At 52.6% G+C, this 12,820-nt stretch overlaps 1 protein-coding gene across 4 annotated transcripts; it reads right to left on the bottom strand.

Annotated features, from left to right (window-relative positions):
- Nucleotides 1-103: 103 nt before the first annotated feature.
- GPRIN2 (G protein regulated inducer of neurite outgrowth 2) lies at nucleotides 104-7,556 on the bottom strand. 4 transcript variants are annotated; one of them, XM_045842146.1, is made up of 3 exons: nucleotides 7,164-7,465; nucleotides 4,786-5,001; nucleotides 104-1,793 (listed from the first exon to the last, which is right to left on the bottom strand). In XM_045842146.1, exons 2-3 carry the CDS (start codon nucleotides 4,864-4,866, stop codon nucleotides 411-413), a joined length of 1,464 nt encoding a protein of 487 aa, XP_045698102.1. In that variant the 5' UTR covers nucleotides 4,867-5,001; nucleotides 7,164-7,465; the 3' UTR covers nucleotides 104-410. The 4 variants fall into 4 exon arrangements, with proteins under 4 accessions (XP_045698102.1, XP_045698104.1, XP_045698103.1 ...); XM_045842148.1 differs by lacking the exons at nucleotides 4,786-5,001; nucleotides 7,164-7,465 and adding an exon at nucleotides 7,495-7,556; XM_045842147.1 differs by lacking the exon at nucleotides 4,786-5,001.
- Between the last annotated feature and the right edge of the window lie 5,264 nt (nucleotides 7,557-12,820).

Below are 12,820 nucleotides of genomic sequence, written 5' to 3' on the forward strand. Positions count from 1 at the left end.
CATTTGGGGCCCCACATTTCATGCCAAGGATTCATTATGTCTCAGCCCTGCTCTAAAATTAAGCCGCTGAGAGTCCTGAGGGAAATCATGGCAGAGATCTGAAGAGACTGAACAAAAGGCAATTATTTTTACAGAAAAATCAGAATCTCCCTGATGCACAGTGCTAAAACTCTGTCCCTAAGTTTAGAGCGCAGATGTGCAGAAATGTGGCTCTCAGGAATCAAGCCCTTAAAACCCAGCACAGTTGCAAATAGCAAGAAGTCCCCAGGCTAAAGTCCTGTGGTCTGCTAGCAGCCTACAGCAGAGATGTGTCCACAGCTGCCAGTGGGTCCAAAGAGCACATGGTCTCCACTGTCTCTTATTGGGGGCTGAGTCCATGGGCCCAAGACAGCTTTTAGGGCCACAATTCCTCACTCAGGGGGTGCGCTGGAGCAGCCACAGCAGCTGGGACGCCTCAAAGACTGCATGACAGCTCGTAGTGGCGCCCTCCAGCCCTCAGCAGACAGGCTGTCCTCACTGGCAGGTGCATGCTGCAGCTGCTCAAACTGCATCTCCAGGTGCTTCTGAATGGCCACACCAAGCACCTCAGGGTCCACTGCAGCTCCATACACCTCCCACGTCATGCCTTCAGCATCCCATCGCACATCCTGCACAGGAGATGATGCCTCCTCCAGGCTGGACCCCAAAGTCACCTCTGGGAATGTGTGCAGGGCCACAGGGGCTTCCAGAGGTGGGCTGGTAGCCACAGCCTTGCACTCTGCCATGGGGGCCACCTGTACACCAGCATCCTGTGCCGACAGAGGGGACATCAACACTGGGGCCAAGTCACTGGCTGAGGTCATGGTCCACACATCCTTGGTCCTGGCACCAGGCTCCATAGCTAACCCAGTGGGATCCCAGGGATGGGCACAGCAGTGGGAATGCCCAGGAAGACCCCCAGGTAACCTATACTGGAACTTCACCCCATGCTGAGCCTGCAGCCCAGATTCACTTACTGATGCTACTAGTTTGGGAAAGGCCAAGACCCCAGGGGCAGGCACAGCATGGCAGTAGCCACTGGCCCCCACCTCCGTCAGGCCACAGAGTTGAGCTACTGGGGGCAGAGCTTGGCAAGAGGTGGTGGCTGACTGCCTAGTGGCTTTGGGCCTGGCCTTGGGGCTACTGCTGTGGGTGGTTGTGCCTCCCAGGACTAGTGGTGACACCCACACTTGACTCTCTCCCAGCGTCCAGACTGAGTTTGAAGTCCCAGCCTCTGCAGCCAGGTCTCTTTCCAGGCCGGCAGGGGCCTGCCCTCCCTGGCCAGAAGTACTGCCAGACTGCAGCTGAGCCCTGTGGACTGGCGAGCTGCCAAGGGCTGAGCAGCTGAGGCTGGCCTTCCGAGCACCACTGTGGCCCCGCGTCTGGGTGCTATGGACCAGGTCTGAGTGGCTCCTCTGTACAGCTGCGGTGCTGGGGGCATGTAGGCGATATAGGTCACCACCACCCATGGTAGATACATTGCCCACAGTGCTGCTCCGCCAGTGGCCCACAGCACCAGGCCATGGTCTGGGGCTGGAGGTCAGTGTCTCTTCTGTGCTCTTAGCGTGGTGGCCCTCTTCCTCCAGGACCTGGGGACTGGTGCTGGCCTCACCCAACTGGGCCTGCCATACAGTGCTGCTGGCACTTTTTCGGAGCTTTGGCCTCTGTCCCCAGCCTTCACCCAGCAGGCTGGAAGAACTCCGAGACAGGGGCTGTGGGCAGGGGCTCAAGGGTGCCTGGGCACCTGGCTCAGGGTGGCTGCTGCTCATGACTGCCTGCAGGAAAGAGAGGAAGGAAACAGGGTTGAGTTGTGTGGCAGCACTTCTGCTGGACTCTGCTGTGGGCTCACAAGGTGCTAGGCACACTGTGGGGAGAGCTTCAGTCCTAGCCTCCTAATGGCTCAGAGCCATAAGCAAAACAGTGACAAGACACTAGACACTTCAAATCAAGGTCATTACACATATATACAGGCATGACACTACAAATATCAAATAACCAGTACCAAGTGACTAGAACCATCCCAAGAATAGAGTCCTGGAGACCACTCACCATGCTGGCTGGTGACTCTCTACTGCTGGACTGTGGGATGGAGGGGAAGTCAGGGAAAGAGCAAGTGCAGGGGCCTTATGGGTGGGAGCTTTGAGCAAAACAGTGACAAGACACTAGACACTTCATATAGCTCTTAGTCAATCAGCACATAAGTATTGCTGTATTTTCATAACCAGTAAAGCTCGACTGACGAATACTAGCCTGGCTCCTCCCGCGGCTGTTCAGTATCCACCTGGCTCTGGACTGGGGACTCCTTGGTACACACTAGGGGTCGAGAGAAGGTTTGTGGGATAAATAAGCAATGAATATAGGACACACTGAGACCTGCCCAGGTTCTCCCATGGCCTGCCCACATTCTCTCTGACCCTAGAACTCAGTCTTGGCGTCTGAAAGGGCAGGAGTTTCCCAACTCCTGCCTCTGGCTCCAAGGAGAGGAAGAGAACCCCCCACACCAGCCCTTTCCATGCAGAACTCATTCAGCATTTGCTCATTCCACAACCATTTCCTGAGCACTTGCACGCCAGAGGGGCCCTGACTAATTTAAATCCAGCTCTGCCCTGGCAATGGGTCCCAAACCACCAATCAGACATATCCTCCATAAAGTTTAAACCCCCTCTTGCCAAGTGTGCCTGCACCCTCTTTGCCTCCCTCCTTCCCTGCCATTTCTGTCTCTTCCTTCAGCTATACAGACCCCTCTGGACTTGCCCACTGACCCATCTGTAGCCTCATGTCAGCACTGGCCCCTTCAACCTCAGCATCGCCTCTTGGGGAAGGTTTCCTGAGCTGATCTGGCACCATATCTGGCTGAGCACTATCTGGCCTGGATGGAAGAGTCTGGCCAACCGTGGACCTTTCACCAGCCTGAAGCTGTTCTAAAGCAGGCCTAAAGCCTGTTCCCCTGTCTGTCCAGTACCCCGTCCTAACCTGACATACAGTTGATACTCAGAGAATGTCTGCTGTATGCCTGGTGGAAAGAAGGAGTGAATACAAGAGTCAGCCAAAAAGGAACAGGCTTGAGCACCAAAAATGAGACTGAGGGATGGCATTTCTAAGGCAAGAGCACTCACTTTGTGTGATGGATCAGAAAAGGCTTCCTGGGGTAGGAAAGCTCCTGGCCATGTAAGTTGGGCCTGGAGAAAGAGGAGGGAAAGGGAGCCCAGGGAGAAGGAATAGGGTGAGCAGAAGGCAAGAGGCATGTGTTCAGAGCACCCAAGAGGAATAGCAGCGGGCTGGGGCTAGGGCTGGGCAGGGCCGCAGAAGAAGTGGGGTCAGGGCATCTGGGCCAACCTGGCCCTTGCCAAAGCTGTGAGTTAGGAACATCACTCTGGGACTCCCTGCCAGGCAGGATGGGCTGGAGAAACAGGGCGAGGACAGCAAGCAACAAAGACAGTTTAGGCAACCCCAGTCCTGCCTTCCCACCCCTGGGCTGATAAGAACTGCCATAAAACTAACCACCCTGGCCAGGTGAGCAAGGCCACCTGAAAGGGAATGTGGGAAGGGCCCTCAGGAACTCAGTTTCTGTATAATTACAAACTTCTTGCTGTCAGCACTCAGCAGATGGCCAGGGGCTGTTCAAGCAAACAGTGAGGATATTTCTGAAGCTGTGGTGCCCTGAGAGCTCAAGGCTTGCTATGGATCCCAGTTCAGCACAACTGCCTGCAACAATAAAAGGTTCTCTTCTGCACTATCCAATACAGTGGGCACTGGCCACATGTGATTTAATGACTACCATACTAGACTGAGCAGTTCCAGACCCAGCCCTAGGCTGGGCAAGAGTGTTCCCTCCTAGCTGCTCCTTGGGGCCAACACCAGACTGGTTCCTGGAAGGATCACGAAAATGACAGGTAGCCGAGAGAGACCATGACCCAGGCCCTGCCTTCAAGGATGTGAATGATAGACACATAAACAGAGAAGGCCAACAAGGCCAATAACAATCCTGGTGGTGGTGGTGGTGGTGATGATGATGATGATAATGATGATGATGATATCAGCTCCCAGTACCAAATCGCCCACCTTGTGCCAGATGTGCCATATTTTTTCTAGCACTGTCTCTTGTAGAATTGTCAGAGCAACTTCCTAAGATACGTCATCATTCATATTCTATAGATGAGAAAGTCAAAGCTCAGAGGTTTAATGACTTGCCCAAAAGCAAGGAGGATAGGAAGTATGCCAGATAGCCAGGAATGCCATGGACACTGACAGCCCCTGGCAAGCAGACAGCCACCCAGCTGCATGTCTAAGAACACCAAGGAGGCCCCATCTGGACAGCCTATACAGCCTCTGACTGAGCTCCACCTACCCTGGACCCTCCTAGGCAACAAGGTCATAGTGAACCAAGCCAACCCCTGGCCCCCCTGAGGAACCAGGTGGAGTGTGGCTGGGGTGCCATCAGACCCCAACAGGAGCAAATAAGAAGCCATCAGTGACAAGGGTCCCCCGTGCCTGTCTCACTAGGTGGCTACCCAGTGCCCAGGGCTAGCTGTGACTCAGAGAGAGCAGTGACAACAAAGACCCCATGGGGAGGGAAGTGTTCTGTATTTGTTCATTCCTTTCCTCACCCCACTTCCACAAGTGTCACATGACAAAACTAAGACCTGGAGCAGTTCAGAAATGTTTGAGAACCTACAGCTGAACCCCAACAGGGTATCATTCCTCCTACAACCTGGTCTTCCCACCCCTAACAGCAAGCCAGGCTCTGCGGGAAGTAATGCAAGTTACCTCGGGGCGGGGAAAGAGGTTTCCCATACCCCCTATCTCAAAGGAAAGGAGCCTTGCAGGGAGGATGACAGCTGACCACATATGCACTGGAGCCGTGGCTGAGCAGGTGGGCCAAGAAATCTGCTTCCAACCCTGGCTCTTCCCCTTCTTGTGTACATGCCTTCAAGTGGATCCTCAAGTGGATACTTAACCTCTTTCAGCTTCAGTTTCCTCAACCTGCAAAACAAAAGTAAATCCCCACTTTGCAGGGGTTTTGTGAAGACTAAATGTGATGGCATAGGGACTGTCTCGAAAGATCATTGTTAATAGTCTTTTCTTTACCCTTCCAACAGAAGTGACTTCTGCTCAAGGTATCATAGGGACTTGTACTGAGGGGTGGAGGTAGGGGTGAAGGCAGCAAAAAGCCCTTTTAGGAAGCCACTGAGACTCTCCTTAGATTCACCTAGTCTTACTTCCCATTGCTTTCTATCTTCATGCCATCCTAAGACCTAGCCACCACCAGTGTTCCTAGTGTCTTCATCACCACACTAAATTTCCCAGTCTATTTCAAACCTTAATTGGGGAGGACATGCACACATACATGGACACACATGTAGAGACATGCACACAAGTTTGGAGTCTGCATTCTAAATGCCCATCTGCCTTAAAAACCATGGAAAGGGCTCTGGTTTCATGCTAAAGAGGCTCTGGAAAGATGTTTTAGCACGGGATAAAAGACAGGAACATATAAGTATCCAAGACCCCTGGTGTTCTTTGGGTGACACTTTAATGTTCTCTCTCCTGTCCCAGTTGATGCCAATCAAAGTTGTGAAGTGGCCAGCACCTGTAGCCAATACAGGACTGTCCTGTTGCCACTGTTCTGCTTAGCAGTGCATGGAGGAGCAACCAGGCTCGAATGCGGCCATCAAGCAATGTCATTTTGAGTAAAAGTTCCCAGCTCTGCAGAAATTTCCAGACTGACCCAACCAAAGAGACTGCTAGGTCACTTGGTCTAAGATTCTACCTCTTGCTATGCCGTCCCAGTACAGGGACACAGGCCTTTGGGTGTCTGCCAAGGGGAATAATCAAGGCAGGCCCATTTCGAGCCCTACTCCTCCTCTCCTAAGGGGAGTGGTGACTTCTGCTTCCAGCAAGACCAAAACAGGAAAGGCAAACCCATGTGGCCAGGAGAGAAAACTGTCCAATTCTAAAATATGGACGTTAGCCACCAGGCACCAGTTAACACAGCTCACAAATCCCTCATTGCAGAGTGGGGGTGTGGCAACCTTCAGCAGGTGGTCTGATTCAACCCAGCAGGAAATGGCCTGACAGGAAGACTCAGGGCCAAGTTGGGCAACACAGCACGGAACACTCCAGACAGGGAGTGTTTGGAGGGGACAAAACTTGCCCATCACAGAGAGGGGCCTTTAAGAACAAGATGTCCAGGAACAAAGTTGTGCCAGGAAAGGGTTCTAGGGTAACCCTGGGTTAGTGGCCCCAAGAACCCAGCTCTGCTAACCAGAGAGAAGCCCCAGAGCTTCCTCCACTGAGGAGGATTTGCCCATATTTCCCAGGAGACACCTTAGGTGAAGGTAAGCCCTCATGGCACAGCTGCCCCAAACCAGAAGCAGCCCAGGTGGCTGCTGTGCCCCTACCTTCAAGCTCACTGGCACCCATACACCGCCATGGGCTCATGCCCCATCCATAGTCACACCAGCGGTGGACGCACAGGCCCTTCTGTTGTTCCAGCCTGCAGGAAACACTGCCTACACAGCTGCATTCTGCACACCAATCGCCCAGGCCTGAGCGGACCACACCACACCACACCACACCACAGCACACCCCCCGCCTCAGGGCAGGGCTCCCTTCTCTGCTCCTCAGGCCCGAAAGCCCATCCGGACTCAGGAAGAAGGTCCTCAACACGTTCCCCAAAACAAGGCTAAAGACCTTACCAGTAGTCAAAACCAGTAACTGAGGGAAGACGGAACTGTGGGGCAAGGAAGCAGGGGAGGAGAGCAGTAGGAACAAGAGGGAAGAGAGGTTTGGGGCGGGGGTGGGGTGGCAGTGAACGGAGCGTAACGTGGAGCGGGAAGAAGGAATGGGAGCGGGAAGAAGCAACTGGAGCAGAGGTGGAAGCAGGAGACGGGGTCTCAGGGCAGAGTAAATGGGAGGATGGGCCGAGTAAACAGGTGAGGAGACGGGATAGGCAATGAGAGCAGAGATGGAAGGACGAATACGGCCATAGGGGGCGCTGAGTTCCGGGCAGGGGCCAGAATGCGGAGGATCTGGGCGCAGGGAAAGGCGAGGAGTGGGTTCTGGGGCGCACGAATGGAAGACACCACCCAAGCCATCCGTTCCCCCCGACCCACCCTCGGACATGCTCCGAGCCGTTCTCTCACCCTCTCGCCCGCCCGGAGCAGTGCAGGCAGGCGGAAGCGTTTCTCCTGCGGCCGCCACAGGTGCCCAGCTTAGCGGCCCAAGATGGAGCCGAACCCGACTTGGGCTACACACTCCGCCAGTCCCGGTTCCTCCAGCCTTCGGAGGAGCCACTGAGGTACTGCGGGAGAACGACTGGGAGGGGTTTCTGCGCAGAGGAGGGGCGCAGGGGGCGGTGCCCCCGCTCACCTGGGCCCGCCCCTCGCTCCTCCGCAGGCGTCTACGTACAACCCGCCCCCGACTCCGCTCCAAGTCCACTTCTTCATTGCCCCGCCCTCAAACCCTGCGCCTCACCTTCTGCCTGCTTGGCCAGTGACCCCTTGCCTCCCGCCCCTCCACGTGTCCTGCGAAGGCAGTGTTTCCTTCCGTCACCCTGGCTCCGCCCTTCACTAGTCTCCAGCTTCCGACCCTGCCCTCTATACCCTTAAGCTCTAGGACCCGCCCTCTGGGATACCGAGCTGCATCCTTCTAGCCCCTCTCCTACGGACCCCCATTCTCCAAGACCTGGACCCCACCATCGGATCCTTCCAGATTCCCAGACCGACCCTGGTCCTTTGAGCTCCGCCTCCGGCCCCCCCACCCCCACCCAAGCTCCCAGCCTTGTATGCTGAGGCCTCTGCCCAGCCTCCAAGACCCCAACCTCATTGACTCTGTCCCCAGAGTTGTATTCCCAGCCCCACCACTAAGGCCCGTATGCTCCCACCCCTTTCCTGGCCCACATCTCGATCTCACCTTTGCCCCCCAAACCAATTCTGGGCACTCAATCTCCAGTCAGCCCCATGGACCCCAACAGCAGGCTTGCACAATGACCGTACAGGGGTGAGCTGAGCGTCCCCACCCAGAACCTGCACCCCTTCCCGCTGTCCCTGCATCCACCAAATGCCCTGCTTCCTCCCCACCTGCCCCACAAATGTCTGGAGCCAGTCCAGGCCCTGGGAATGCCTGGGCACACCCTACTGAGCTGGGGTCCTGAGTGTTCATTTCCCTTAACATCCTCCAATCTCCAACAGTCACTGGCCAGGCTCTGGGCACACAGACTCAACAGATGACCACAGGCCAGAGCTTGCCCCTGACCCCTTCCACCCTCAAGGGGTTCCTACCACCCACCCCCAGGGATGAGTGGTAAGAGGAGCTTGTCCTATCTCTGGGCCTCAGTCTCTGAGATTTGGGTCCCAATGCTGGCCCTCCTCCGTTGATCCCAGCTCCAGGGAACCCTGATTTGCTTGTGCAGCTGTTTGCTGAAGAGTCTGCACCTCTCTGGTCCAGTGGCCATCTCCACACCTCCTCTAGTCTAGGAAGACATCATGCCCCAGCCTCAACTTTGGCCTCTCCAGGCCCTGTACTGCCACTGGAGCACCAGGAGGGGGTCTACAGAAAGTCCCACAGCCCTGCAAGCAAGGCAGAAAGTGGAAAGCCTGGGCAGAAGCCTGTACCACTCAGTCCCATTAGCCCTGCTAGCCTGGCACATAGCCCCAGGGCAGGGGTAGGGGGGGTTATAAGGCGTAGGGGGGTTATGATGCCGCAGGTGGAGCTTTGACCCAGTACCCAGCCACCCCATACCTTGGTGTGTTCTCTGCATGTGCAGCCCCTCCCAGCCTTAGTGCTCCTGTCTGTAGCTCCAAACTGTCCCTCATCAGTTTGTCACATGGGCCCAAGAACACAACAGATGGTACTATATCTGGCACAGCATTTGGCCCTGTGGGTCATGCCCTTGTGCTTCCCTGCCTGGCCTTTAACCACAGACACTGCAGCCTACTCCCCCTAGCCTGAAATCCTACTTCTTAAGGCCTGGAAGCCTTGGTCCTACCTTCTCTACTCCTCCCCACCCTGGTCAGTTACCACCTCAAGTTGGATACTGAGTCACTGGTGAAGTGGTTGGGATTCTTCTCAGGAAGACCCTTTCCAGTGGGGTCTTAGGGCACAATTGCAGAGCCTGGCAGATAGGCTGCCCTGGGGAACTGAGCACTGGAAGCCAGCAGAGGTGTCCAAGCAGAGGCTTCAGGCCCTGGCCTCCCACCACACAGCCTGGCAGGGGGATCCTGGCCAAAGGGAGGAAATGTGGAATTTGTTTGCTAAGGCCACCACTCATTGTTGCCCAGGATTAGGACCTGTCCTTTCACATCTCAGAAGTCTTACTCATAGTCTCTTTCTAGAGAAGTCAACTTAGCACCAAGAAGGAAGGCGCTACATGGGATTACATAGAGTTGGTGTCAGATCCGAGACTGAAACCTGGGACTTCCAGCTCCCTGAGCATCTGAGAACCCTCCGAGCCCCCTACCTCAAGTGTTTCAAGGAGGCCTGCTTGGGGTGTCAACAAATGTCTACCACACTAGATACCTGCAGATGCAACCTGGCTGGACCTGCCCCCAGGGTCTCTAAGCATCACTCTGGCCTTAGCCTCTTGTCCAATTAGTCCTCTCCTTCCATTTGTCAAGAAAGTTCCCCCTGGCCACTCAGGGAGAGCCCAGAATAGGGAGCCAGACATAAACTGCAATCCCAATGCCCCCCCCATGTCCATTCAATTGCCCTTCAGTCCCACACCAAGTCAATACTGTCCATACCTCTGGGTGTTGGCTTCCTCGTCTGCAGTGGCAATAATTATACTTGCCTCACAGGGCTGTGCTAAAGGTGAGGTTTATGGAAGTGTTCTGCAGGAGTATTCTTGCCGCTATGTCATTTGATCAGAAATTTATCAGACTCCTCCTAAGTCAGGATCTGGGGATATAAGCCAGGACTGTATGGTGTGGGAGCTCGTTTTGTTGGTTGCTTTGGTAGAGAGAGGACACTCTGGCCAAGTGCCATTTCCTGAGACGTGGAACCCTGACAAAAGAGGAGCAAATACAGTGTGCTCAGGAGTTCAGTATGCGAGCAGTGGGGTGGAAGACACACCAGCTGGACACGCAAGTTGAACATACAGAACTGGAGTTTCCTAGGAGGTCTGGGCATCACAGGCACAGAGGTCCCTGAAGTCACAGGAGTGGATAAGGTTTTCAGGGAGATTGAAGACAAGGTTCTAGTACCGCACTATGAGTAAACAAGTGGCAAAGGACTGAGAAAGAGCAGCCAGACAAGAAAGAGGGAAACTAAGACACTGCTGTGATCCAGGCCACTTAAAGCAAACAGCTTCAGTGAGGTGATAGGAGCAGAAGCCACTGGAGTAGATGCAAGGATGAGTCAGAGGAGAGAACCACGGACAGCACAGGTACAGACAACTCTTTTAAGCATAGCCATAAAGGGGAGAAGAAAGAAAGGTGTCACTTGGAAATGGACGTGGAGTCAAGAGAGAGAGAGATGTTTTGTTTTGGTTTTGTTTTTCAATAAGCTGCATCATGTAATAGTATTTCTTGATTTCAAGCAACAGAAAACAACTCTGGGTAAGTTAAGCAAAAAGGGAATGTGTTGGAAGACAGCAGGGAGCTCAGAATAGAAGCTAATACTGGAGAGTTTGCCTCAGTCCTTTCAGACAGGAGCCAGTTTCCTTGAGACAGCAGCTGCTCAACAGCAGAAGCCACTCCACAGTCTCACCCTGTCACCACCGCGGAAAGGATTCTAGTTCTTTGTCCTTTGTATGCCTCTCAGGCAAAGTTTCAAAGTCCCAGGGGAGCAAGAGCTCACTTGGCTGAGCTACAACCATGAGCCCTCTGTCCTTGGAGGGCGAGAGGAATACCTGGCCAAATGAATCTCTCTAGGAGCACCCACAGCCCAGAAGGACCACACACAAGATGTTTTCCCCAGAAGGGGGAATGGAAGCTGGGTGGCCAGACAGACAGATCCACTGCACATTGTAACAAGTTGAGTGTATTTGACAGCAGGGAGAAGGACTCATAGGGAGTGGATGAAGAACTGAAAAGAGTGGGAACCACTGCTGGCATAAGGTCCTTGGGCTGGGATCCTAAACATGTGAAATAGGACTAGGGGCGGCTTCTCCATGAAGCAGGAAGAAATGACAGGGGCAGTCCTAGGTAACTTACTGTGTTTAGAAATTGAAGTTTGATGGTTTCTGTTCCCTCTGTGAAATAAAAGCCAAGCTCATGTGCTGAGACAGAAAGGGAAAGATAGAAAGTTTGGAGGGATGAGTGAAGTGGAAGATGTTTGAAATAGTCACTGCAGAAAGTAGAAGAGCCCATTGGCCAAACAATGTTGGGGCCTACGCAATATTTGTGGCCAGCAATGATATCTCCCAGGAAGAATCTTCACCAAAGAAAAACAAGTCTTAATCAGGACTCACAGTTGTAAGAGAGAAGGGAAGAGTCAAGGCCTTAGCCTTCCAGATGCTGGTGGCCAGCTGGACACTGCTGATTTCACTTGTTGAGTGACTCTTGAGGCTTACCAAGAGTCAGTTGAGTTTGTTTGTATCAAAGTTACTTATTCTAAGTATACATGTTATAACTATGAAATTTAATTAAATAGCACAAAAACTGATGGACTATGAATACAAAAAGAAAGTTTTGTTCCTATAAAAACTAGGTTAAATGTTTTGGAAAGTGAGTCACAAAAACTGCTGTCAGTTATGTGTCTAAGTGTAGGAAAGGCAACTTGGAAAAGAATAGGAAAATCATAACAATCTAGAAAAATTCTGAATCAGATTGCTTCCTAGCTGTCTTTAAGTTAACTGGCTTGCCTATTAACCAATAGTTTATCAGATTTGAAGCCTGGATAAAAGGGCTAAAATTGTATAGTTTAGGGTAATGAGAGAATTTATTGACTCCAACTTTGGACATTGCTAGAGCTAAAGGCTTATATGATGTGGCCAAGGCTCTGTCTCTCTTCTTCCTTCCTTCTGACTCCCTCTAGATGAGATTTATCCTTACACAGTCTGTCTCCTCTTGGGAAACAAGGTTGCTGGCAGCCCTATATCCACATCTTCACATTTCTGGACTCACTAATCAAATCTTGCTGACCCTGCTTGACAATGTGATCCTCCTGGGAGTATGGAGGCACTGTACTAAAACTGACAGTCCCTCCAGAGTCACAGAATGGTGGAATGACAAGATGCTGTTGATAGACTAAGGGTAAAACAACAATGAACTAGCCCAAAACACAGATGGCCACTGGAGAAAGCATGCCTGGGAATCTCTGAAAAGGAGACATTGAACATCTAATGTGTCAGTGTGTCATCAATGCATCAGGAACAGAGAGCTTCAACTAGTTGAACAATATCTGTTTTTCAGACAAAAAAGTAGCCAGAGTGTGAGAGACTCCTCTAGCCATAAGATCCTTGAAAGAAAAAGATGCTGACTTCCCAGGACCTGGCATTTAATAGATGCTGAGAGAGAGAGAGAGAGAGAGAGAGAGAGAGAGAGAGAGAGAGATTCAGTTTATCCAGGAACACCCATTACCATCTCAGTTTCATCCACAAATATTTTACTGAATCCCTAACAAGTGCCAGTCTTAGGTTATGAGCTTGGAATACATGCTGAATCAGACATGCCTTGACCTCAAGGCCTGTGTGTTGAGGTATTCAGGGACAGCAATGACAAATAGACAATTAAATCAGAATGATTAGAGACAGAGGGGCCACAGCACACAAAGGAGAGGCATTATAATAGACATCTGTTGCTTTTTAGCTCCCCACAATCCATCCCCCCTTTCATTTGGGGGATCACCCCAAGACAGAGAC

Source organism: Phyllostomus hastatus, unplaced genomic scaffold (genome assembly GCF_019186645.2).
Source record: "Phyllostomus hastatus isolate PE091 unplaced genomic scaffold, TTU_PhHast_1.1 phas_contig_38, whole genome shotgun sequence".
NCBI lineage: Eukaryota > Metazoa > Chordata > Mammalia > Chiroptera > Phyllostomidae > Phyllostomus > Phyllostomus hastatus.

Bases quoted from the DNA above. Each gene is read 5' to 3' on its own strand.
- GPRIN2 (XM_045842146.1), bottom strand. From the start codon at position 4,866: ATGTGGTCAGCTGTCATCCTCCCTGCAAGGCTCCTTTCCTTTGAGATA. The intron at 1,794-4,785 runs GTAACTTGCATT...TCTTTCCTGCAG, and splicing joins ACCTCTTTCCCCGCCCCGAG to GCAGTCATGAGCAGCAGCCA.